Raw genomic sequence first — 26,565 nt, 5'->3', positions numbered from 1 at the left:
CACCCCTGCCTCTGGCTGGTGGGTGCAGCACTGGGCAAGGCTGGGCTATGTGGGAGGGGAGTGGGGCCTCACCAGCTGTGTCTTCCTCTTCCTGCCTGAGTCAGTCCCCCTCCTCTCCTCACGCGCCTCCATGCTGCCTGGGCTGGTCTTTCCCCCGCAGAGTCTGTGTGTGTGTCTGAGTGTGAATGTGTTGTTTGGTGTGTGTATAGGAGGGGGAATGTGAATTTGTGGTGTGTGTATGAGTGAGTGTAGGTACATGTGAAGGAGTGTGTCAGTGTGTGTGGTGTGAGTATGTGTGTCTAAATGTGGATGAATGGGGGTATGGGGGAGAGTGTATTATGAGTGTGTATGTGTGTGTAAATATGTGTGAGGTGTGTTTGCGTGTGTGGTGCATTTTCTAGGTGGTGGGTCTGTCACTTCTCTTGGATTCTCGAAGTTTCACAAGCTCAGGCCTGAGGATGTGAAAGTGCTGGGTGACAGTGAGTTTTAGGGAGACAGGCGTTAGGTGTGTGTGAGGCCTAAACCAGTCTCCTGGAGGGGCAGTTACTACCTGGAGACTTCGTGGGGGAAGAAGAGGCAGCCCAGTGCCTTGCCGAAGTTCTGCAGAAGAGGCGGCCGCTGTCCAGGGGATAGAGGGGCCCGTCTGCACCCAGGGGGAGTGTGACATGAGCAGGCTGCTTGGCCTCCCATCTGTGCAATGGGAGGGCTGGGCTGGGCCAGCCTGTAGTTTAAATTCCAACTGACTCTATGACCAAAGGTCGCTTCTGAGCAGGTGTGAGGGACACGCGGACAAGAGGCTGATGTGTCCAGGCTGGTCTTTCTAATGCTGGTCTTTCTAATGGAAACCACCAACCTGTCAAGGACCCCCGCGCCACCCACAGCCCTCCCTGTTCTGAGAAAAAGGTGCTGGGGGGCTCTTTCCTGCCTCTCCAAGCACAGAACAGCACCCCGCTCACCTCTGGTCCAGCTGCCATAGCTGAAGGCAGAATCCTGCCAGCCCAGCTTTATGGGGAGCCCACGTGTGGGGAGGAGGCCCAGCCCTCGCAGCCAGTGCAGGTGACAGGCGGCCTGTGTTGTACAAGCTGGTCTTTCCCCGGCAGGTTCCGCTCAGGCCCAGCCCGAGCTCCACAGTGAACAGGGTTGTGAACAGGTACTTGCCCATGGATGGGGCAGCACCAAGCCCGTGGTGATGCCATGCGACTCGGGCCCCCGCCAGCTCTGCGGATCATGTCTGAAGGGCTCACCTTTCTGCTCACCTGTCGCGTTGTGAGTGTCCCACAGTCGCACCTGAGGCAGTGTCGTGGGCAGCTGGCTCCATTTTGCAGAGAAGGACACCGCCTGCAAGGCGCTGATGACACTGTGTTCACCCAGAGGACGGGGAGCCTGGCCACACTGAGAACCCTCCCTTCAGGGGCCTCTCTGCCCATCGCTGGGCAATCTTTGGGTGATGGCTGGGTGACAGCCACCAGGCAGACCCGGTCAGGGGCTCACTGTCTGTTTTCCTTTGCACAAACTGGACCTAAAATGAAAATGTTGAATTTGTCGTCATCTCACCCCAGACCCTGCATGTGACCGTCGGGCTGGGACCCCGTTCAAGAGCATCTGCCTAAACTCTCCAAACACACCAAAGGGAAGCAAGCATCTGGGCGGGGGCGGGGCCCTGGGCCTCAGTGGGCCCTGTGATCTGGAGACCCCACTCGCTGGTACAACACAGGCCGCCTGTCACCTGCACTGGCTGCGAGGGCTGGGCCTCCTCCCCACACGTGGGCTCCCCACAAAGCTGGGCTGGCAGGATTCTGCCTTCAGCTATGGCAGCTGGACCAGAGGTGAGAGGGGTGCTGTCCTGTGCTTGGAGAGGCAGGAAAGAGCCCCCCAGCACCTTTTCTCAGAACAGGGAGGGCTGTGGGTGGAGCGGGGGTCCTTGACAGGTTGCTGGTTTCCATTCGCTTCTATTATTGGCTGGGGGGCGTCTTGGTGACATGGTACAGGGAGGAAAGGCCGGGCAGGCACAGCCAGGTCCTGGAGCTCCCAGTCTGTGACCTGGGCAGGACTTCCTGTTTGGGCCCAGGGCTCTCTCCTCTGAAAGCTGAAGGTGTCTGGGCCACTCACCCTCCCAGCGGCCAGGTAGCAAGGCCCAGGGGAGTTAGGGAGCAGGCAGACCCCAGCTCCCAGGTCTGAGAAGGGTGTCACATGGGCTCATCTCAGCTCTGGGGGAGCTGTGATGCCACAGCCCACAGCTCTGATTAGGGGGGGGGAAAGAGGGGGTTCAGAAGTGCCCTCGTAGCCTCCAGAACCTGCAGAGCAGGAAACCACGGTGCAGTTGGCTTCCCTCAGCACCGTGGTTGTTAACAACACCTCTAGCAAGTTTTTCTAAAACTGGGCAGATATCTTGGGATCTGCAGCAGCCAGGGTTCTCTAGGGAAACAGCACCAATAGGACGAGCGTGTGTGTGTGTGTGTGTGTGTGTGTGTGTGTGTGTGTGCGCGCGCGCGCGCGCACACACACAGAGAGAGATTTATTTTTTTATTTTTAGGAATTGGCTCATTGCAGTTGAGAGACCTAGCAAGTCAAAACTCTACAGGGTAGGCCAGAAACCTAAGAAACATTGATGTTGCAACTCAAGTTGGAAAGCCTTCTGGCAGGCAAAATTCCCTCTTCCTCCAGAGACCTCGGGGTTTTCGGTTCTCTTTAACAAGGAAGGAAACTGAGGCTGGGAGGGCTGAGGTGGCCTGTCCACAGTCACTCAGCTGCTGAGTGTAGGTTTGAGAGTGTCAGCCCTGGGGTCAGGCCGATGTGGTTTGTAGTTTGGGGAAGGGACTGACCCTTTCGATCCGCTGTGTGGAATGGGGAGCAGGCAGCTTATCCCCTGGTAGATGCAGCCCAGGGTGCAACGCTCCCAGGTGACCCTCTCTCCGGAAGCTTCCAGTGCGGCGGAGTCATACTACATTGGCCGAGTGTTGCCAACAGGGTGGTGCTGTGGGCAATGCCCAGTCTTGTTCCTGTGAGGTCCACAGTCCTGAGTGGCTATCTGGGCAAGAACCACTGCCCACTGGCAGAAGCTCCCCTGCAGACTGGCCGTGTCTGCTGTGCTCCCATCCCTGCATGCCAGGCCTCCCACAGCCACCGCCCTTCACCCAGGGGGTGTCACAGAGCGAGTCACACCTCTGTCCCTTTGGCAGGAGATGTGGGGTTGGGGTCTTTTGGATGCTCAGATCCAGCCACTCTGAGATGCAGTTACCGCTGTGCCCACGTAGCATGACTCCACTGTCCTGGAAGCTTCCCGACAGAGTGTCACCTGCGAGCATTGCACCCTGGGCTGCAGCTAGAAATAGTCTTGTTATCGGTGGAAGTGGGGTTCTTGGGGTGCTGTGAGGAAAAGAGTTTCCTGAGGCCCCCACGAGAGGATGGGGTTTTGCGGAAACTTTATTGATAATGTAAAATTAAGGGGATTCCCCTCCAAGGTCCCATCTCTGTTTGTCTCGCTATGGAAATGTTGTCTTCGGCAGGGCCAGAATTAAGGGCTCAGCCCAGAGTTCCTGTTCCATATGAAAACACAGCCCAATCCAGCATCTGGCTAGCTCAGCTTATGTTCCCAGCTGCAATCCATTGCATGTGGGGGGCCCATGGCCAGGGCCTTGGAGTTACTTACGGCCACATGGCGATGAAAAAGAAACAGGTGAGCACCCTAGTGAGTGCGGATCAGGGAGCAAAGGAGCAAGAACGAGAGCAAGCAGGAGAGAGGGAACTCTGTGGGGATTTTAACTTTCCAAGATTTCATGCACTTCTGATGGGGCCCATCCGCTAGCCACTCCATTGTTTCCCAGGCTAGGCTGGCAGGCACGTACTCCCCCTGCCCCACCTTGACTTCTACTGTGCATGTGCCCATCTCCTCTTTTCCCCCTAAAATCCAGTACCAGATGGGGGAGGGCAGGGGCGTTATTCTCTTGGAGGACAATGCTGTGTGAGGCTGTCGCTTCCTGGTGAAGCTTCCCAGGTGACCATGCCCGCAGTGTCTCACTTCCCTTTACGTTCTTCCCTGAATTGATATTAACTAGCTAATTATGAGGATAACAGTCTGAAAGGGTTTTCTGGTGGCCGAGGAGCTAAGGCAGCGTCTAAGGCAGTAGTTCTCAACCTTGGCTGCACATTAGAATCACCTGGGAATCTTTTTAAAATCCTGATTTCTGGGCCGCATCCTCCGGAAATTCTGTTTCTTTGTTATGGGGTGGGGCCACAACATGAGTAACAAAGACACAGAATTTCTGGAGGATGAGGTCCAGAAATCAGGATTTTAAAGAGATTCCCAGGTGATTCTAATGTGCAGCCAAGGTTGAGAACCACTGGTCTAAGGCCAGCCTCATTGACATCAAGACCTCACCAAGCCAGGGCTCCTGCCTGGAGGAGTGGAGGAGCCGTGGGGACAGCCTGCTACTCTGGTACCTCTGTGAGCATTGGGCCACCTGGGAGAACCCCACTGGGCCATCTGGGAGAACCCAGCTGGGTTCTCTCCCAGCGCCTCTGGGGCTGGGGGCACTCGCAGAGTCAGCCCACGGGAGCAGCATTTTAGACAGTGTGGATGCGGCTGTGCTTCGACTTTGGCGTGCAGAGGCCTCCGAGTGTGATGGAAGTTCAGTAAGAGTGTGGGGATGGGATGTGTTGAGGTCTCAGCAGAGGGCAGAATTCCAGAATCTGGGAGGCAGTGTTGGAGAAAAGACCAGCCAGCATTTGTTCAGAGAATGAATGAGTGAGTGAGCGAGCGAGTGAGTGAATGAATGAACCACCTACAAGCCTGTGTTCCAGCAGGGAGGGCCGGTCGGCGCCTCAGTTCTTCCCGCCACCAGGGAGTAACCGTCCTCGGAAGTGTTGGCAGTAGGAACAGAAACTTCAGGACAATTTCCTCCGCCCCCAGAGTTTGGATGTTCTCAGATGAATGGATATTTCTTAAACCGTTATAAACGTTGACCGTAGAAAGTTTGGAAAATACGAGCAGGCATAATGAAGAAAATGGAAAAGACTTCTAATTGCACCACCCAGAGAGAGAAACCCGGGCAGTGCTTGCGAACTTACTTCTGCTGGTTTCTCACAGTCAGTTCTTACTGTGAAAACTGAGTCATTCACACGTTCTAATTGCTGCACAGGTTCCGCCGGGTGAGTGTCAGAAATGTTCAACACATTTGCCATTTGATAGCGAGACAAGAAATCTCATTACCTGGCCACTAAGCAGGGTGACTTTCAACCAGTTACTGACCAGGTGCCTTTCCTCGAGGAACTATGGGGTATTGGCCCTTTTGTCATTGGAGAGGAAGATTACCACTCATTTTGTTGTTGTTGTTAATTCTTACCCGAGGATATTATTTCCATTGCTTTTTAGAGAGTGGAAAGGGGGGAAGGTGAAAGGGAAGAAGAGAGAGAGAGAGAGAGAGAGAGAAATATTGATGTGAGAGACACATTGACCAGTTGCTACTCACCTGTACTCCGACTGGGCAGGGACGAACCTGCAATCCAGGTACATGCCCTTGACCAGGAATCAAACATGAGACCCTTAGGTGTGCAGGCTGACGCTCTAACCACTGAGCACACCAGACAGGACACCATTTACTTTTTTTTATCCTCATCTGAGGATATGTGTGTTTTTTTATTTATGAGAGAGAGAGAGAGAGAGAGAGAGAGAGAGAGAGAAATGAGAAAGAAACATTGATCGGTTACCTTCCTCATATATCCTGATCAGGGCTCAAACCCACAACCTAGGTATGTGTCTTGACCAGGAATCAAGCCCACAACCTTTTGGTGCACGGATGACACTCCAACCAATGGAACCACCAGGTCAGGGCACCATTCATCCTTTTCCATTAGATAGTAATTAAATATTTTCATCCATCCAAATTTTTTATGTACCCATTTGTTGTTTTAGAGTCATCTATCTTCTTGACCTTTTTCCCCTTAAGTTTTAAGCGTAGGCTTCCTTATGGTAAAATACACATTCGTTTATTTCTTCTATCACTTTATTTCCTGAAACGGACTTAACATGCCTGTGTTGAGAGGGGCGTGTTCTTGACAGTCGCCTGGCTCTGGGTGTGCGGTGCCTGGTGAGCAGGCTGCCTGGGGGCTGGTGTGTTCCTGCTCGGCGCCTTTGGAGGCTCCCTCTCACCCCTGCGGGGCCACACACCTTCACCAGGATCTCCCAGACTCCATTCTCCAAGCTTCTTAGTGCGTTTAGCGCCCAGGAAACGACACTCCCCATTGGCCTGCCTCTCCCTGTCAGAGTTCCTCGGCTGCCGCCAGACATGTTCCCCTTCCAGGTGACCCATTTTATTGCTTTTCCCCAGGAAATGGGTTTCAGTGTGACTCTCAGTTTTTGCCTTTGTTTTCTGATTCACCCATTTCCATCCTCATCTGTGTGCTTCCTGCCTCCGCTCCACAGCTCTGCTGCTCTTCCTCTCCCTTCTGGATCCTCTGGCCCTAGAAGTGAATTTTCCTCCCTTCATGTTCACAATTAGGGCACCCAAGGGGCGCAGAGGATGTTTGCGTCACCTCTTTGTCTACAGTATCTACTGGTATAGGTGTGTTTGATTTCCCCTTTAAGACAGCGATTTTCCGCCGGGGTACTGCGGCACACTTGCAAGAAAAAACTTGCAACACCTGACTATTTAGTCAGGGGCTCTGACCTCATTCCCTTAATTGTCAAATTTAAAAATAACAACAGCCAACACAATAGCCACCTGGTGTGACTGAGTCAAAATTATACCTTTTTTTTCTGTCAGATCAGCAAATATATATATATGTGAGCCACAGAATGTTAGTAATTAGCTTATGTGTGCCATGAGATAAAAAAAAAAAAAGTAAAAGGTGAGAAATTGCTGACTTAAAAGATGATCAGCAGCATTTTAAAATTTCTAATTAATGTGTGTTAGGGAGGGGGGTCTTGTTGTATTCCATTATGTCAGAAACTGTGTTCCTTCAAATTCCTGCTCTCCTACATCACCAATGGTGAAAGTGATAGCTGTGACAATGTCCCTGACTTGAATGATGTCTTCGTGGGGCTGGAGTTTGGGAGGACTGTAGGCTGTGTCCTCCTCCATCCTGTGCCCTTTTTGTCCCTGGATCAGTCTGGACCTCTGTGATCCAGGGTGGTGTGTCCCTGGCCCCGCTGGAGGCGAGCCCTGTCCAGGCTCTCTTATGTTTATACTGAGGCCCAGTGCACAAAATTCATGCACTTGGGTGGGGGGCAGGGGGCATCCCTCAGCCTGGCCTGCACCCTCTCACAGTCTGGGAGCCTTTAGGGGATGTCTGACTGCTGGCTTAGGCCTGTTCCCCATGGTCGGACATCCTTAGCACTGCTGTGAAGGCTGGAGAGGCTCCCGCCACTGCTGCTGCACTCGCCAGCTGTGAGCCTGTCTCAGGGCTTCTGGCTGAGTGGCGCTCCCCCTGGTGGTCTGTGCACGTCATAGCAACTGGTCATTCCACTGTTTGGTTGATTTGCATATTAGCCTTTTATTATATCGGATAAAGCAGATAAAACAGATCCCATGCTGACACTCTGTCTTTGATTTTAAACGGCTGAGGCCTCTTTAAAACCCATTGCAGACGTTTGCTTTTCTTCTCCATAAAACAGCCCTGACTCATCCACCTGGGCAAAGAGGGACCCCTGCCTTCTCTTCCTTCTCACTCTCCCCCCCAGAGCATCATCTCTGCTCACAGCTCCCTGTCACTTGGTTTGTGGTCTCTTGTCAGCTAGCACTCAGGAGGGCTTGTTCTCTGACCCCAGCAATCAAGGGCAAGCTCTCAGGGCAAGTGCTGATGGTCAGTGTGGCTGTGGAAGCTCGAGTGGCCTCATCTGAGGGTTCGTACTTTGGCAGAGCCTCCATCTTTGACAGGAAGCCTGAACCGACACCAGCTTCTCATCCTGACTCAAAAGTGGTGCTTCCCCCTGCTTCTTGCCCAAAGTTGTATTTCTCTTCTAATGTTCCCTTTTTCGTCTGTCATTTACCAAATATGGATATTTTTTCATGTGAGTGAGTATGATTTGGAAGGAGTGTGTGTTCCTTCTGATGCTCCTTCTGCATCTCAGAACCCGACTGGCGCTTTGTTTGTGGGGAGGGAGGACCCCCTGTAGCTGCATTCATGGGGTGTGGAGGGGGGGAGGGCTCTGGGCCCGGGCTCTGGGGAAGCTGGCTGGTACAGAGGACTTGGGGACACCACCTCCTACAGTTTCCCTCGATTGTGCCATCTCTCTCCTGGTGGGCAGGGTCCAGGTCCTCACTGGCCGGTGGGGCCTGGGGTTTCTCAAAGCGCCTAATTTAGGGATTTGCAACTTGAGTCTTGGTGAGGGGTGCTTCCTGGATCCAGAGAGATTGCGGCCTGGCTGGTGGGAGGGCACTCAGGCCTCTGGCAGAAGAAGGGTGGCAAGGGGCTGCCCATCAGAGGCCCACCTCTGGCATGAGCTCTACAGGCCTAGGCTCAGGTGGCCTGGCTGGAGCCTGTGCTCTCTCCTTGGCTCAGCCTGGGCCTCCCACTCGCCTGCTCATTCTCCCGCGGGCTGTCCTTGCGAGTCTAGGGCCCCTGGGTGCCAGGTGCCGAGGCCGCTCTACACATGATCACTCACCAAGCCTGTCCTCTCCAGTCACACAGAGGAAACTGAGGCAGAGTGAGCTGCTGAGGCAGGCCTGCCACCCAGGCTCAGGCACTGCGCCTGCTGAGGCAGCCTCAGAACAACGCCTGGAGGAGGGCTTGGTCTCTGTGTGTCCACAACCCGGATTCAGGCAAGGCCATGACCTCTGAGGTCTGGTTCTGGCTGCCATGCATAGGCAATGTGGGCCTGCGCCCGAGGTCCCATGAGGAGAGTCCTGCCTGGCCCAGCTTGCCCACCGCTGAGAGGAGGGCTGACTCCTGGGCTCCTCAATCTGCCTCCTTCCCTCCATCTGCCCTCTGAGCGCCCAGAGCCACCATGTGCCAGGTGTCCTGCCCCCACTTGCCTATGGGTTGGGGTGAGGCATCCGCAGTGGCCGTCCCTGTGATGCAGGAAATTAGAAGTAACACTGGGGAGAGGGCAGCCCCTCTACCCACCCCTGCCTGGCTTCCTGTGGTCAAGGTCAGGACCTTGTGGCCTGTGGGCCCTGCCCTAACCAAGGTACACTCCCCGCACTGTGGGAGGAAGTGCACTGAGCGAAATCGTGCCCAGGTCCTGCTGCTGCTCGGGCCTCAGTTTCCCTGTGTGAGGACCCAGGGAGTATACAAGCTGGTTGTGGTGAATATTTGGGGGTTCAGGTCTGTGGCCATAGGAGGGAGGGCAGAGCTGCATTTGCAGGTCCTGCCCCAGACCTGGGGGGATCCGTTCACCTCGCCAGACCACAGCATGGATGGGACGCTTGGGGAGGGGACTCACTGTCCTCTGCTTGGAGCTGCCTCAGCCTCAGAAGTGGGGTGCTATCCTGGGGTCAACTGGGGCAGTGCAGTCAGCTGAGGGTTCAGTGGGCACACTCAGGCACCAGTCCAGCCGCCAGACTTTGGGGTGCCCAGATGGAGAGCTGAGACCAGCCTTGGCCTGAGCCCCAGGGCCCATGATTGGGAGTCCACAAATGGGGGGCCCAGAGTGAACCGAAACCGCTTCTCAGGCTGGCCTGCTGTGGCCAGGAAGCCAGAGAAGCAGGAGTTCTGCTTTCAACCCGTTCTGGAAGAATCCAGGGTTCTGCTTTGACATTTCTGGGTCCTGAGTATAACCTTGGTGGGGAGCCTCAAAAAGACAGGAACTTGGGCAGGGTGGGAGAGGAGTGGGGAGGGCAGGATCCCCCCACAGGGTGCACCCCGAGACCCACAGCAGGGACCACATGCTCTCAGAGCCCTACAGGCCACGGCAGGAGCCACGCAGGCCCCAGAACAGGCAGGTGGGCTCTGGGTTGGGCCTCTGCCAGCCTGGGTAGACCCACACCGACTGGGGCTCTGAGGCCTCCCTGGAGGCCCACCACCACCTGGAGGCAGGGTGTTGGCGGCAGGGCGCCCCAGGAACCTCAGACACCCGCTCTGGGGAGAGCAACTGGCATTTGCATTACCTCCAGGGTGAGCTGATGTTTGCTTCTGATAACGAGCGGCTCCTTCCTGCCTGCCACCTCCTGGCTGCTGGCTTCTCAGCACCTTCTCCGCTTCCTTGGTGTCAGATAAAAGGTCACAGTCAGCTGCAGGGTTCTCAGACCTGGAGGCTACCCACTAGGAAGCCCAGATTCCCTCCCTGGTGTTCTGAAGGGTCATTGCTGCTTTGTGCCCAGGCTGGGTCTGCCGTCCCTTTCTGGCCCCTGCCCAGTGGGCGGTGGGTGAGAACCAGAAAGGAACTAGAACGCCAGGCCTCCGACCCCGCAGCCACATCGTGCCTCTGGGAGCATCAGCAGTGACCACTGCATGAGCCACTGTCCTCGATGCCCTGTCCGCGCCTCCCTCCTGGCACTGGGTTTGTAAAGACGGCAGGTGCACATCAAGGAAAGCTAAATAATGGCCAGCCACAGCTCGTGCCTTGGACAGGCAGGTCGCGGCTCTGCATAGCCCTCCCTCGCTCCTCAGTGCGGGAGCGCCCCAGGTGCGGAGCGCCTTCTCTGCCGCCGCCACCTGCCCGAGGCTGGGCCTCCCGAGCCTGCTCTGAGCTCAGTGCTCAGTTCACTGAGGACTCAGGGAGAACAAAGGGCCCCATGGCCCTGACCCAGGGTGTGTGGCACCAAGTGTGTGTGTGGTACCAAGTGTGTGTGTGGTAGGTATGCATTTGTTTGTGATGTATAGGGTGTGTGCACACATGTATGCATGTGTGAGATGTATGGCTTATGTGTGTGCATGTGTGTTCTCTGTGTGAACATGCATATGGTGGTGTGATGGGTATGGGGGTGTGTACGTGCATGTGTGCACCTGTGTGCACTTGTGTGGTGTGGGTGTGGGTGTGGGTGGACAAGTACAAGTGGACCCATGTGTGCTACTGGCCTGAGGCCCTCTCTCTGCTCATCCTCAGAGGCCGGCAGATCAGGGGTCTGATAGCCGCCTTGCAGGGCAGTCACGAAGACAGGCCTGTGCTGGCCAAACGCCTCCTGCAGCAGGGACAGGGCCTCCTGGCTCTGCATCTCCAGCTCATGCGGAGGGCTCCGTGGGTGGTCAGCCCCAGACTCTGGGTGTGAGGACCTGTCACTGAGACCCATCCCTCCACAGGAAATGCTGCGTCAGCACGCCCTGCTGCTCACCCTGTGGGCTCTGCTCTTCCTCGGGTCTGGTGAGTTCTGTGGGCATTCCTCGTCAGGAATGGTGGGTCCTGCCCGCCAAGCCTCCAGGAGTCCCCTCCCAGGATCCTGGCAGACACACCCCCCTGGTTGATCCCATCCTTCCTGGTGCTTCTGCTATCCCTCCTCCTCCTTCCACACCCTGCCGGCGGGCTTGGCCATTTGTCCACCCCGTCCATGATAGCAGCCCCTGGTGCCAACTGGCTTTGATGAGATAGCGCCGGTCTCGTCTCGCCCCCAGTCCTCTCCCAGGAGTGCAACAAGTACAAGGTCAACACCTGCCGGGACTGCGTCGAGTCGGGGCCTGGCTGCGCCTGGTGCCTGAAGCCGGTAAGAGCTTCCTTCCTGGCCAGTCCTTCCACCTCCCGGGCTGGACCCCCTTCCTCTGCCTCCGAAACTGCGGGCACCCAGGACCCTCCCAGGCCCTGTCCTAGCGGGACAGGAGCAGAACCTCTGGGAACAGGTCTCAGGGTGGCTGACTCACAGAGAGACAGACAGACAGGCCCGACTCCTGTCCTAGGGCATCTTGGAGGCTGACCAGAGAGGGAGGCTGTGCTAGGTCAGGACAGACCCCATGTGGGCTGCTGCTGGAGGCAGTGGCCGACTGACTGCCCCCACACTCTGATGTGGTCTGGGAGCCTGAGGGAGAAGCTATCGGAGATGGGTGTCTTCCCGGGGACTGTCCAGCTCCCCACCTCATCCCTGCATCATAAGGATGGTTGCCTTGAGTGCCAGAGCAAAAGAGGAGGGTCAGCCTCTTCAAGTGACCCTGCAGGTCAGCCTCACACAACGCCCACAGCGTGGGCCCCCCCAATTTCTCCTCCTTCTTCGTGACTCCCCTCCCAGAACTTCTCCAGGCCAGGGGAGCCCGACTCCGTTCGCTGTGACACGAGGGTACAGCTGCTGTCTAAGGGCTGTGCAGCCGATGACATCATGGACCCCAGAAGCCTCGCTGAGACCACGGAGAACCAGCAGGGGGGCCAGAAGCAGCTGTTCCCACAGAGGGTGAAGCTCCACCTGAGACCAGGTAGGCTTGGTTAGGACTGGGGTTCTGTGGCTGGGGACCCGGGTGTCTTTCAGCCCTATGTTCTGTGTTAAAAGGAGGAAAAAATCACCTGGAAAACACCCTTCTATTCCCCTCTCAGAAGGCCAGGTACTCCTGGCCGAGTAAAGGTTCTGATAAGTCCTGCAGCCAGCAGCCCGAGTAACCATGTACACCAGCTTTGCCCAAACCGACTTGCCCCTCACTCTCTCCCATCCCCACGGCAGGTCAGGAGGCTGTGTTCAATGTGACCTTCCGGCGCGCCAAGGGCTACCCCATCGACTTGTACTACCTGATGGACCTGTCCTACTCCATGCTTGATGACCTCATCAATGTCAAGAAGCTGGGGGGTGACCTCCTCCGGGCCCTCAACGAAATCACCGAGTCTGGCCGCATTGGTGAGGTCAACCCACTGAGTCCTGCCTAGAATATCAGCTGGCCCTGCGGCCCACACACCTCCTCCCACCCACGTCCTAAGGGACAGGTGCTGGGGGCTTCATGCAGTGTCCCTGTTTGCATCCTCACCAAGGCCATACCCAGGCCGGCTCTCCTGACACTGCCCCCCTCCTCTCCCTCCGTCTCCTTTTGTTTGTTCTTTAATATGTTTGAAAGACAATAGTCCTATAGTGCTAGTTATTAAAAACTAAAGATCACAAACGTATATAGACTGCAGAGTAATCACAGCGTTAATGAAATAACCACACACACACTCACAGCCCTGACCTCAGGGCCAAGGGGCCTCAGCGCTTGACAAGCAGGGACTCGTTTACAAAGTGCATGTGTGTGAGGGAAATGGACCATCCCACCCTCATCTCTGCCCCCCTCGGGGCGGTTGTCTCCATATGTGGGGACACACACACACGCACACACACACACACACTCACATACATACCTAATTACAGTGGGGCCTTGACTTATGAGTTTAATTCGTTCCGAGCTCATTAACTCAAATTACTCTGTCAACTCAATGCAAAAAATCGGAGGAGAGACAGCTGGTATCTCAAAAAACTCGTTAGTTGGGACACTCGTAAGTCAAGGCCCCACTGTACACATGTGCACACACTTGGACACACACACCCCACGGGCGATCTTACCTTCTCCCCTGCTCTGTACCAAGTAGGGAAACCAAGGCCCTTCCACCCTTATGCCCACCACCCTGCCCCCTGGGCTTCTGGCCCTGTCCTCCCACCACCTGGTGCCACCTCTGCCTCCCGCACTTACCCCTGCTATCCCTCAGGCTTCGGGTCCTTTGTGGACAAGACAGTGCTCCCTTTTGTGAACACGCACCCCGAGAAGCTCCGGAACCCGTGCCCCAACAAGGAGAAGGAGTGCCAGCCCCCGTTCGCCTTCAAGCATGTGCTGAAGCTCACGGACAACTCCAACCAGTTCCAGACAGAGGTCGGGAAGCAGCTGATCTCCGGGAACCTGGACGCCCCCGAGGGCGGGCTGGATGCCATGATGCAGGTCGCAGCCTGCCTGGTAAGGCCCTGTCCCTGCCCCGTCCCTGGATCTCCCCGATGGGGACCTCAGTCCTGCAGCCACAGGAGCCACCTTCACCTTGAGCACCTTAGGGCACCCTCCAGTCACCCGGAAATGTCACTATCAGTTGTGGTGTGGAGAACATCTTCTCAAACCTAAATATAAGCAAAGGCTCTTGTATGACCACCGAGCAGTTAGATCCTGGAGGTTCCTGGAGCAGAATCACCCCAACCTCCGCCCCTCGGGAAATACGGGGCGTCCTCTGAGGCTCTACCATGTCGTGTGGCTTAGGCGGCCATGTCTGGCCTGTCTCTCCCCCAGTGGCCACCCCTGCCCCTGGCTGCCCGCTCGCCTGCGGAGTCCTGCCTCATCGGCCCACTCACTGGATTTATGATGTAAATAGTACAATACCACTGACCCCATGTTTTTAACCACTCAGTCCTGATCCTTTGCAAACTGGCTTCCAATCCTCCAGCTTCTCTGCGGATTGTCCCTGCGTCGCAGGCACACACTTCGTTTGCGTGTGATGACACTGTGATAACACGCGTGTGGCGAATGTGCCTGACTCATCTGCCGTTTTGGGGCCCTTGAGTTCTTTGCGTTTGTGTCTGCAGTGTTTTTACGTTGTGATACACATTTCTACGAGCATTTTCTCTTCTTCTTTGGGAATAGTTCCTTCGGATTTAGGCTCAGGTCTGCACTGATTGGGCCTCAGAGGGCTGCGTGTTTTCATAGAAACAGGCATTGCCGTCCCCTCAGTGTCTGTCCTACACATTCACTGGGCATTTGGGAACTCGTCATTGTAGAGATGTACCTCCGGCCCCAGGCACTGGAGCCTGGACCCAAGTTGAGAAGCTGGTCCCGGCTTGGGTCCTGTCTCTGGGTCATCCCGCCTGGAACTCCCCCGGGGCGGAGGGGGGCACAGCACTTTGTCAGCTCTCCTCTGTGAGGGCCCCATGGAGGAAACCGAGGCAGGTAACCCCGCCTTCTCTTTCTCAGGAGGAAATTGGCTGGCGCAATGTCACGCGGCTGCTGGTGTTCGCCACCGACGATGGCTTCCACTTTGCAGGCGACGGGAAGCTGGGAGCCATCCTGACCCCCAACGATGGCCACTGCCACCTGGAGGACAGCATGTACAAAAGAAGCAACGAGTTTGTGAGTGCCCCTCCCCGGGGCCCTCGTTGGGAGGGGACATAGCACAAGGGACTGCAGAGGAAACACTGGGCTGAAAGGGGAAGTCCAGGGTGTCTATAGATCTATCCAGGGAGACCGGAGACCAAGGTCACTCCAGGCCAGCGGAGAGAGCACATCTGGAGAGTCAGAGGGGTGGGAAAGGGGGGTGCATCGCGGGCCTGAGCCACCACCTTTCACCTGGCCTGCTGCCAATGATGCTCTGCACCCTGGAATCGTAAACTCTGGGTGCTGCGAAGCACCTCTGAGATGGTACAGCTCAGGCGATCTCCACCCAGAGCCTATAGATGCAGGGGAGGGTGTTGGTGGGTAGATTTCAGGGGTCCACAACTTGGACAGGAAAGAGACACCACCTGAGGTTCTGGTGAACCTCTGCCTGAAACTGAGACTGTCCCTCATTTATGAAAATAAGGTGCCCCGTGCTGGGGGTGGTGGGTGAGGTTTTGCCCAATAGAAGTCGAAGAATTCCCTGCACCGCACAAGCACAGAGGCCCCAAGATTATGTTCACTCTCGTCTCTACGTTGCACGTCAGGGAGTGGTGACTGGCCGTTAGGTTTCTTCTTTAGGGCACTGCTCAAAAGCATGCCACATGTTTAACATTTTCATGTCAAAGGATGGTTGTCGGTGCCAATTCCATGCCAACCGGAATCACCACGTGCAAACAGCTCAATTATAATAAAGCATGACTATGAGGTTGCCCAGGGTGGCCCCTCAGCCCTGGTGTTGCAGCTTGGCACCTCTCGGGCTAGACACTCTGCTCTGCTCCAGTCCGCAGTGGCCCAGTCTGCTGAGTGGCTCCGCGCTGCTCAAGTGTTAGCAGCTCGACACAGGGAAACACAGTCTTTGGTGAAAAGGGAAAATGCCTCCAAACCAGGCTAGAGGGGAGCTGACTTATATAGAGAGAAGTCCCTGCCCCTGATCATTGATTGGTTCCTTCTCAGGCAAATGAGGATTCCAAATCCTCACAGTTTGATTGGTCCAAAAAGCACTATCCTGATTGGTCAGAATGGAGCCACTCTGATTGGTCAGGGAAGATGCTGATGGGGATTTAACCGTGTAGTGCCAATTGGACCTGGAAAGTCTCAGTCCAACTAGTTGAAACACAATTCCAGGAGCTTCTTTATGAGGACTGCCTCCAATGGCAGGAGAGCAGTGCAGGCAGGAGGGGGTCAGTGGAGGGAAAAAGAGGATCATCTGTAATATTTTCAACAATAAAGATGAATTTTTTTTTAAAAAAAGAGGCAGGCAGTTTAGTACAGGTTTCTCCCTGAAGTGTGTCATGCGTGACAGGCCCCTGTTCAGTAATGGCTTCTAGGTTCTGTTGTTAAATTTGAGCCCAGTTACACTAAGAGTCCTTCTTGCAAGTTATTGCTGGGCTCAGTGTCAACATTCTTCACTGTGTTTTGATATCACTGGTTTCCCTCTGAATCCTGCTATTTTATGCGTTTGTCGATCTCATTCGGAAGGGCTCCCTGGACAGTGCGTGGACGGGCTCAGCCTCTAGGCCTCACGCAGTCCCCTCTGCTGCGTGGTGTGGGTGGTTGGCCTGGGCAGCTTGCCTGGCCCTGGGCTACCTGACTGGGTATCTCCTCTTCAGGACTACCCGTCCGTGGGCCAGCTGGCACATAAACTGGCTGAAAACAACATCCAGCCCATCTTTGCTGTAACCAAGAAAATGGTGAAAACCTATGAAGTAAGTGGCCTTGAGGTCTTGAGCAAGAGCGCAGGATATGGCCATTTCAGCGTTGCCACAGGCTGAGTTCTGCTTCTGCGTGCCGGGCGGGCGTCTGGGGCAGGAAGCCACGCGGGGCCGTGGGTTTCGGAGCATGAACACTGTGTGGTTAGGGAGTTCAAGCCCTCTTTCTGCCACATGATATTTCTGTGTGGATGAAAGAGGATGGTTTCCCTTGAAATTTAGCGTATCTGTGGCGTACATCTTGGCATTGGCTCTGACATTTTCATTTTGCTTCAACATAGCAAGTGTTGTGGATTAGTCCCGCTTTCTCAAACCACGGCAGAGACCCACAGCTGGGGGGTGTGGGGGGGGAGTGGGTGGTGGAGGCTGGAGGGGGTTGGTGGCCAGGCTGAACAGCCCTCGTGAGCTCCATGGAGGTGGCTGAACTCCACTCTGGCGAGTCACAGCAGGCCTTTGAGGCAGGAAATGGACCCAACCATCAATTCTATAAGAGAATGTGTTGGAGCAATCGTCCATGAGTGATGGTGAGACCCTTGAACCAGGCCAAGGCGAGTATGTGGGAGGAAGTGGCCGAAGGTTCCCTGGAGGCTGGCCTCAGGTATGCCTGCATTATAGGTGCTCTGGCCTGCTAACCCAGGGACATAGCTGAACCAGCTGACCCTGGCCTGCTAGAGCAGATTATAACATTATTCCTAGCACGATCATTATCAAAATTGAATTACATCAACTCATTGGAATGCTCCAAACTTACCCCTAGCCCCTGCTTTGGCATATTCCCAATAACCGATGCCCTGATTGTTTCTGCCGGTCATAGCTGTGTGGTGGGAACACTGTCTAAGCCACATCTCTCCACAGCTCGATGTTCAGTGATATCGGTAGTGTGACATCCACCCAGGGGGAGTATTTACACCAAGGAAATTGGCAAATGCTACAAGTCAGGGTTTTTCCCCCCGAGAACCCAATGTTAACAATTTACCAGCACACCACTGACCATGCACTGTCTTAACTGAAGACTGTAAGACATCGGGTGGAGGGGGTGACAGTTTGAATCATCTTACAGGCAAGAAGGAACCCTCTGGGGTGTTGCCAGCCAGTAGATGTGAGGTCTCCATGGCCCCAGAGTTCCACCTGTGACCCACCTGGTCTTCTTGCCTTGTAGAAGCTCACCGAGATTATCCCCAAGTCGGCGGTTGGAGAGCTGTCCGAAGATTCCAGCAACGTGGTCCAGCTCATTAAGGATGCCTACAATGTGAGTCCTGGGTGCTTTGCTGGGGGTCAGACACTCAGCACAGATGCCAGCACCCTGCAGGTCAATAAAAGGGTGGTCTGGACAGGAGTGCATTGCAGGCAACACCCTTGAGTCTTGTGAACAAACTGGCCCTGGGCTTCCCACAGGGCAGCTGTGTCCTATCGTGTTGATGGCATGGTATGGGCCACATTTGACCCTCCTCACCAGTGCCTTCTCTGAAACATGGACACCAGGTTCATGGCCAAAGGTCCTGATGGCCTCCCCGAGCCAAGCTCACGGGAGCACCCGATAAACACTGAAGCCATTGACTTTAGTTAGAGCCCCATCGAGGAGGTTCTGATGGCTCCTTGTATGCTCTTGGAGCCCTGTACCCCCAAAATGGGCCCTCCTGCATCCCAGCCACTGCCTGTGGATGTTCCCATATTTCCTGAAATGATGCTCATTCACCATCTTTCTGCCCTCCCCCATCCCCCCCTCTGTCTTTCTTTTTCTTTATTTCTCCCCCTCTTTTTTTTGTCTCTCTGACTGTCTTTCTGTCTCATTCTCTCTGTCTCTGCCTCCCATGCACTTAAATAGTTTTCCACTCCTACCTGTGCCAGGCACTGGGGATTCAGTGGTGAGCGGGATGGCCAAGCCCTTATTCTCATGGGGTTGTGGTCAGTCTCCATGTTGGTCCTTTCATTGGCCTGTCTTGAGGGCAGGGCCGTGGTGTTGGTAACCCCCACACTTGCTGCGCGGACACAGGACCAAGCACCTACCCAGCTCTCAGTGTGCCTGTGGGCGAAGGGAGAGGGATGCAAAATGGGAAGGTGTGCAAAAGCCATCGCCTGGAAAGGCCTGGGGATAGCAGAGCGGTCCTCCTTACTCAGCAGCCACTCTTTGCCCACAGAAACTCTCCTCCAGAGTCTTTCTGGACCATAACAACCTCCCCGACACCCTGAGAGTCACCTACGATTCCTTCTGCAGCAACGGAGTTTCGCAAGTGAACCAGCCGAGAGGGGACTGTGACGGTGTCCAGATCAACGTTCCGGTGAGGTTCCATCCCAACATTCCCCCAGGGACAGCTAGAAGGAAGTGCGCCCAGGTGAAAGGGCAGGGCTCAGGAACAAGTCAGGGGCAGGAGCCCAAGGTCCACCAGAGGTCCAGTCCCCTTCCTTTAAAATCCCCGCAGAGGCAAAATGGTGCAAGTTTGTATCTTACCTGTTCAGGGGGAGCAGGTGGGGCACTTAGCACCGTCCTTGGCAGGAGCATCCTCGTTATCAACACCGAAGACGTCCCTAGGGTAGCCATAATGACCGCGAGGTCTGCAGCGCCCCCTGGGAGCAGACGCTGGAACAGCGTGTCCCCTCAGAGAAGGACATTCCTTTCACAGACTACGCGGCTGGGTTGGTTTTCCTGATTTATGGTTTTGTTTGTTTGCTGAAAACATTAAAGCATGGGCCAAGCAGATGAATAGAAATAAGCACTGGCTTATTTCCCTCCTCGTATTTTAAATTTATTATGACCGCAACAATTAAATTTTTCCTTCACTGGCTGTGAACTAACATTTAGCAAAATAGTTGCTTGTATTACATTTTACAACATGACATGAGGATTTCTTCAAACGTTACTTCCTAAATGTTACCTGTGAATTTTTACCAAAATATCTCCTTCTTGCCCTACGTGATTCACACGGGAATTTACTCAATCCTGGGGTTGGCTGCTTGCTTCTTTTACACACATTTTCCCTGACATGTCTGCTTTTTGTTAAGGTACCATCTGGAAATTCATTAAAATTGATTTGGGGGTGCCTTTGCTCTCTTTTTAAAAATTTTTTTAATTGATTTCAGAGAGGAATGGAGAGGGAGAGAAAGACAGAAACACCAATGATGAGAGAGAGTCATTGATTGGCTGCCTCCTGTATGCACGGAACCCACAATTGGGGCCTGTGCCCTGACCAGGAATTGAATCATGACCTTCGGGTTCATGGTCAACAATCAACCACGGAACCTAGGCTGGGCAGGGGGTGCCTTGCCCTCGACAAGCCGGTGCTCCCTGAAGCTCAGTGCTGGTGACCACTTCAAGTGTGCGTGTGGCTGGTGGGGACTCTGCTCTGTCCCACTCCGTCCTCCCCGGCATGATCTTGACCCTTTATTCAAGGTCAGAACACAATTCTGCACTCAGAACTTAGGACCTCCTGTGGGATTCGGGCACCTTAGCATGCTGGACTTAGGGACAAAGTATATGTTCTTTACAAAGTCATTTTAAAATCCTTCAGAACGCTTGTGCGATAGAAAGTACGCTAAGAACCATCCCCCCCGCCCAAGTCCCAGCCAGAGACGGGGGTCGGTGGGTCAGGGAGCCCCATGCGCCTGCTACTGCCATGTTCCAGTATCTCACCGTTTTCTCATCTCTAGTCCCAAGTTCCAGAGAAACCCCTAGCGTTTAGTGTTCTCTCCCTGCCCCAACCTCCATCGACTCCCTCTCGGGACCCTGAGGCCTGCATCCTTCATGCCTGGAAGCAGGGTCCTGACCGCTCCTGCGTCCTGTTGTTCCCCACACAGGTCACCTTCCAGGTGAAGGTCACGGCCACAGAGTGTGTCCAGGAGCAGTCATTTGTCATTCGGGCACTGGGCTTCACAGACACGGTGACCGTGAGCATCCTTCCCCAGTGCGAGTGCCAGTGCAGGGACCGGACACAGGACCGCAGCATCTGTGGTGGCAAGGGCTCCGTGGAGTGTGGCATCTGCAAGTGAGTCCCCCCCACCACCCACCCCCACCCCGACCCTCTGGGGCAGGAGCCACAGGCAGCAGCAGCGGGCCCTCGGGGAGGAGGCCTGAGCGGTGTCCCTCCCGTTCCAGGTGCGATCCTGGCTACATGGGGAAGAACTGTGAGTGCCAGACTCAGGGCCGGAGCAGCCAGGATCTGGAAGGAAGCTGCCGGAAAGACAACAGCTCCATCATTTGCTCGGGGCTGGGGGACTGCATCTGCGGGCAGTGCGTGTGCCACACGAGCGACGTGCCCAACAAGAAGATCTTTGGGCAGTTCTGCGAGTGTGACAACATGAACTGCGAGCGCTACGATGGCAAGATCTGCGGGGGCACCAGTGAGTTCTCAGGGGTGGTGCTGGGGACAGAGGGACAGACAGACCCCCAGGAGCAGGTCCCGGGTTTGGGCCCTGGTGAGTGGAAGGCCAGCTGGGGGGGGCGGGAGGACTGGCGCTGGGCGAGGGTGACTCTGCGATGACCCCACTGTCTCCCAGATCGTGGGGAATGCCGCTGCGGCAAGTGCCTCTGCAAACCGGGCTTCGAGGGCTCGGCCTGCCAGTGCCAACGGTCCACAGACGGCTGCCGAAAGGGGGGGTCCGTGTGCAGCGGCCGCGGCCAGTGCCTCTGCAACGTGTGCCAGTGCGACAAGGAGTACCTGCTGCCCTTTTGTGAGGAGTGCCTGGGCTGCTCGTCACCCTGCGGCGAGTACATGTAAGTGCTCCCTCCATCGGCTGAGGCCCCAAGGGGGGGCGGGGGCCTTCCGCGCGCCTGCTGCGGTCCTTCAGCTCCGGGTCGCTGCCCATCTTGGGCCCCATCTGTCAGGCTTCCAGGTCCCAGGGGCTCTGCCCACCTCCCTCCCCAGAGCACCACCTCCTCCCCCAGCCACACAGACACCAGTGTCAGCCCCACAGCACCCAGGACCAGTCCCACCCACCACCCTGGTGCCCAGACTGGCACTCTCTCATGCTTCACACCATCTCCCTCCCGGTCGCACGCGTGCTCACACAGTGGCTCTCCCACAGCTACTGTGCCGAGTGCCGGAAATTCAACAAGGGCCCCTACATGAAGAACTGCACTGAAGCATGTCAGGGCCTGAAAGACCCGAGAGAGCCCCCTAATCCGGGTCGGTCCAATAACCCCAAACTGACCCGGAAGTGCAAGGAGCGGGACTCAGAGGGCTGCTGGCTGACCTACACCCTGTGGCAGTTGGACGGGAGGAACACATATGAAATCCTCGTGGACGAGATGCGAGGTGAGGCCCTGCTAGGTGGGACATGGGGGCCGGAACTCTGGCTGCTGCGCAAGGCCCTCTCCTTGTGGGAAGGCCGACTGGCGGGGTCAGGAGGGCAGCCCGGACTGTGGTCCGCCTGCCCAGACCCTCTCCCCGTCTCTGGCCTCACCTCCTGGTGCATGACGTGCAGTGGATGGACTGTGCCCTTGGCTCAAGGGGACAGGACGCCACTAGAGGGAATTCGTGACCCAAGCTGGTGGTCACCCACGGACACTGACCTGGTCCTGGAGCCCGTCCAGGGACAGCTCTGTGGCCTGAGGTGGACAATTTGCATGCTCAGAGCTCAGCCCTGAAGTGGGGGTCCAGGGGCCCTGAGCGACCAGGTGCCGCATTTCCCAAGCGCTGCTCACTGTCCGCTTGCTCAGCTTGGGGTCAGTACCAGGCCCCCAAAATGGTGAAGGGAATGGAAACACCAACCCTGTCATCACGGGTTTCATGTGCAATGGGTTTGGACCCCCTCTACCAACACCCCAGAACACTAGCGCCACGGTGGGGAGGGAGCGGGGCCTCCGGCTGGGGACCCAAGGTGCAAAGGCCACGTCAGCGGATGCTTCCTGAGGTCAGAGGTTAACAGGTCTTCTGAGGACGACACATTGCAGCTCAGAGCAGAGGATGAGAGCATCCAGACATGGGGGGCAGAGGGTGTGCCGTCAGAGGCCTGTCATTCGAGGGCCCTGGGAGCCCTGGGAGGCCTTCGCGTCTCTTTTCAAACATAGTTGGAAGCCCTTAGCAGAATTTCAGGAGCGTGAGGGACACGTCTGAACCGTGTTTTCAAAAACCAGATGCAGACCCGTCGGGGAGGAGGGGGCGAGGCGAGTGAACATAGGACTTCGAGGGGCCAGGTAGACACAGACCTGGATGGGCTGCTTGAGGTCGAGTGGCTAAATGTGAAGATGGATGGGGTGGATTGGGCTGGGTCCTGGAGTATTGAGAACAGAGGAGGGACCTGCCCATAGATGGAACATGGGGACCTAATCAGGAGAAATGAGGGGCAGGGGCAGGATCCACAGGCCATGACAGGTGGTGGGTTAGGTTAATTTCCAGGAGGTACATGGGGTGACAGTGACAAAGCATATGTGGGATGCTGGGACTTATGATAAACAGAGTCCCATGGGATGGTTAAGGTAGCAGTTCTCAACCTGTGGGTCACTACCCCTTTGGGGGTCGAACGACCCTTTCACAGGGGTCACCTAAATACATCCTGCCCATCAGATATTTACATTATGATTCATAACAGTAGCAAAATTATAGTTATGAAGTAGCAACGAAAATAATTTTATGGTCGGGGGTCACCACAACATGAGGAACTGTATTAAAGGGTCGCGGCATTAGGAAGGTTGAGAACCACTGGTTTAAGGGCTTTAGACAAGCAGCATGGGGAGCCCACAAACTCTCAGCACCCCCACCCTGCTCCCTCTCAAAGAGGCTGAGGGGACACGAGCTGGGATGCCCAGCCGCTCGCACAACTGCACACGGGCCAGCCGTGCACCACAGCCCTCGCAAGACTGAGACCTGTTCTCGGCTCCCTTCCCTACAATGAGCCCTCATGTGGCCTCGAGAGCACAGCCTGTTCACAACCCGTGTCCCATCCATGCTCTGCCCTGGTTGGCTGGTAACCTGGGCCCTCTTTCTCTGTAAACAAGAATCCTCACAGTTGCATTTGGAACTGCATGGCCTGGCCTTCTCCCCAGCCTTGCCTTGACCCGGAGTGGGTCAGGTTGTTCGCTCAACTACCGGTGGCTGCAAGCTCTGTCCACCTGAGCACTGTGTGGTGACCTGGGAGGCGGAGGGGACACGCACGAGGCCTGGTTCCTGGGGAGGGCCTGACACTCAGTGTGCATGTGCTTCCTTCTCACCTTAGAGTGTCCAAAAGGTCCCAACGTAGGTGCCATCGTGGGTGGCACCTTGGCAGGAGTCGTGCTGATCGGCGTCCTCCTGCTGGTCATCTGGAAAGCCCTGACCCACCTGACTGACCTCAGGGAGTACAAGCGCTTTGAGAAGGAGAAGCTCAAGTCTCAGTGGAACAACGTGAGTGGCCATCCCCGGGGGCCGAGGAGGCTGGTCCCGCGTGGAGGGTCTTGCCCTCCGGCCCCTATGTAACCCCCTCACTTGGCTACCGCCTGTCCCCCATCCTCAAAGCTGCCGAGTGCAAGCCCTGCCAATGGGACTAGAACCTGCAGGAAGGTCACCCCGATCTAAGCTCTTCCCTTCCCTGCGCTCACAAGTCTCATTTGCTTTTCTCACCAGGATAACCCCCTTTTCAAGAGTGCCACCACGACAGTCATGAACCCCAAGTTTGCTGAGAGTTAGGGGCACTGGAGAAGATAAGGTCGTCTGAGCCAACCTGATGGAATCACCCCCAGACCACATCTCCTCCATCAGGCTGACTGACCGTGACCCTGCTCCATGGATGTGGCTTGCAACGCCTGACAATTTCATCTATTAACTAGAAATCCACTCTTATTTTCTGCCCTCAAAATGACAAATACACCCTGGCCAGTTTTCCTTAGTCGTTAGAGCGTTGGCCCATGCATCCAAGGGTCATGGGTTCGGTTTCTGATCACAGGCACATACCTTGCTTGCAGGTTTCCCAGCCCCGGTAGGGGCCCATGCAGGAGGCAACCAATTGATGTCTCTCTCTCTCACATCAATGTTTCTCTCTCTCTCTCTCTCTCTCTCTCTCTCTCTCTCTCTCTCTCTCCCCCTCCTCCCTCCCTTCCACTCTCCCTGGAAATCATTGGAAAAAATATCCTCAGATGAGGATTAAAAAAAAAAGACAGAAATGACAGGGTGATTATGTGGACTCCTCAGGAGACACAGTTCCACCTTTTGACTGGTACGGCTTCTGATAGAGACTTGCAAAAGGGATCGCTGGAGTCTTATGGGGTTCGATCCATGTTTTCCTGTGTAAAAATGAGGATGGTGGTCTGATGAAAGGTGGTAAAAATATATTTATAGTTGCACTTTTCAGGGTATAGAATCACACCCATTGATTCCACTGTTCCCCAATCATGTGTATAGAAAACATTAATAAATTTTCCTAGACTCTTTCCATGGGAGCTTGCTCTGCAGGCTATGTCCTCCCTCCCCCACCCCACTCTCAACAAGCTTAAAGGGTTCATGCCAGCTTCAATCCCTGGCCCAGGGTTCGGCTTTCTTGTCTCCTTCCTCACCTGTTGGCCATGCATGCAAGGCCTTTCTTGGTCCCATTCCCTGCCCCACATGTAAGCAGATTTCAGAAGACATGGGGCAGCCCCACCAAATAGGGTCCCTACAGAGCCTCAACAAGGGGGAGCAAGCCCAGAAATGAGCATCCCTTACCTCTTCTCCAGATCTTACCTGCTCTTGGGGGCAAGGGCTATGGGAAGCAAGTGAGTTTAAAGTGAGTGGTTTCTCCCTAGCCATCTCCTAGGGGTACCTGGAAGTCATGGCTGATCAGTGCCATTTGGCCAAGTGAACCAGTCAAGCCTGTGTACTTAGCGTCATGGCCTTATCCCAGAGTGAGAACCAGACACGTGGGCACCTGCCAGTTGGCACCGTGTCAGCAAGGTCTAGGTGTAGCCAGTGAGAGCCCGTCAGGGTGGGGAATCCAGGGGTGCCAGGAAAGGGCCAGAATCTCCAGGACTTTAACACCCTCTGCAACCACATTAGCGTTTCGTGTTGCTCATCTCCATGTTGCACAGACAGGAGAGATGATGGATGTGGACACGGGATTGTGAATTGTGAGTCCACAATCTCATACATAAACACACTTTCAGATAATGTTAGTCCTTACTGTCTTCTCTGGAAACGTATGGCTTTTTATTACAATCCCAGCATAACTCTTGATTTTTAAAGCACCCATTTGTTCATAAAGCACTAATGGAGCATGGCTAAGTGCCTGTCACCGTGAAGAAAACATGGACAAACATGGATACATTCCTGCCCTCGGGGAGGTGCATGGAACACATAGCCAGTACAAAGTTGCAAATGACATGTGCTGGGAAGGAAAGCACGTGACAGACTTAGAGCAAGATCTAAGGAAACAGGATCCTAGACGGCAGCAGAGTAGGTGGAAGTTACACTCACCTCCTCCCAGGACTAACCTGGAATTACACCTAAAGTATAGATTAGAACAATCAGCCTGAATAAGCAGCTGAGGACCAGCGGAGCAAAAGTCTTATAGCCAAAGATTTACAGGAGAAGCCCCTTGGCAGCTGGTAGGAAGGGCAGAGACATAAAAAGAGCTGGCCCCCCACCCACATGCAGCAGCTGAGAATCTGGAGGATCATCTCAGCTGCAAAGGGAGCCGCTAAGGAGCTTGGTGTCTCAACCCCACACCAGGAATCCCAGCCCAGAACACCAGGTCCGGGAAGAGGAGCTCAGGTAACATCTGGCTGTGTCAATCAGTGGAAATTCCATCTGCTGGGGGGGAGACAGAGAGTCTGCTAGAAACCCAGTGACTACTCACCTTGACCATGATTTAGAGATTGGTGATCAATTCATCCTCTGAGGTAACTGCCCATTACTGGTTTAATACAGAGCCCTTTTTCCTTCATGGGAGTGTAGTGGGGTGTGACTGAGAGGGGATGGAGGTGTGTGGGTGAATGGTCAGGGATCAGGGTGCCTAGGGCAGGGCTCTG

At 55.2% G+C, this 26,565-nt stretch overlaps 1 protein-coding gene across 1 annotated transcript in view; it reads left to right on the top strand.

The window, feature by feature from the left end:
• Window positions 1–24,612, top strand: part of ITGB2 (integrin subunit beta 2) — a 28,471-nt gene extending 3,859 nt beyond the window's left edge. The window contains exons 3-17 of the mRNA XM_006758997.2: window positions 11,179–11,239; window positions 11,488–11,576; window positions 12,093–12,273; window positions 12,516–12,686; window positions 13,526–13,767; window positions 14,767–14,922; window positions 16,557–16,652; window positions 17,815–17,904; window positions 18,794–18,934; window positions 20,448–20,635; window positions 20,746–20,990; window positions 21,147–21,363; window positions 21,675–21,904; window positions 23,805–23,971; window positions 24,191–24,612. Coding sequence (XP_006759060.1) covers window positions 11,179–11,239; window positions 11,488–11,576; window positions 12,093–12,273; window positions 12,516–12,686; window positions 13,526–13,767; window positions 14,767–14,922; window positions 16,557–16,652; window positions 17,815–17,904; window positions 18,794–18,934; window positions 20,448–20,635; window positions 20,746–20,990; window positions 21,147–21,363; window positions 21,675–21,904; window positions 23,805–23,971; window positions 24,191–24,253 — 2,337 coding nt within the window. The 3' untranslated portion in view covers window positions 24,254–24,612. The remainder of the gene's footprint in view (window positions 1–11,178; window positions 11,240–11,487; window positions 11,577–12,092; window positions 12,274–12,515; window positions 12,687–13,525; window positions 13,768–14,766; window positions 14,923–16,556; window positions 16,653–17,814; window positions 17,905–18,793; window positions 18,935–20,447; window positions 20,636–20,745; window positions 20,991–21,146; window positions 21,364–21,674; window positions 21,905–23,804; window positions 23,972–24,190) is intronic.
• Window positions 24,613–26,565: the final 1,953 nt, after the last annotated feature.

This window comes from Myotis davidii, unplaced genomic scaffold (assembly GCF_000327345.1).
Source record: "Myotis davidii unplaced genomic scaffold, ASM32734v1 scaffold1476, whole genome shotgun sequence".
Taxonomy (NCBI): domain Eukaryota; kingdom Metazoa; phylum Chordata; class Mammalia; order Chiroptera; family Vespertilionidae; genus Myotis; species Myotis davidii.
The sequence above is the reverse complement of the archived record's forward strand: the minus strand, read 5'-3'. Positions and strand labels throughout refer to the sequence as shown.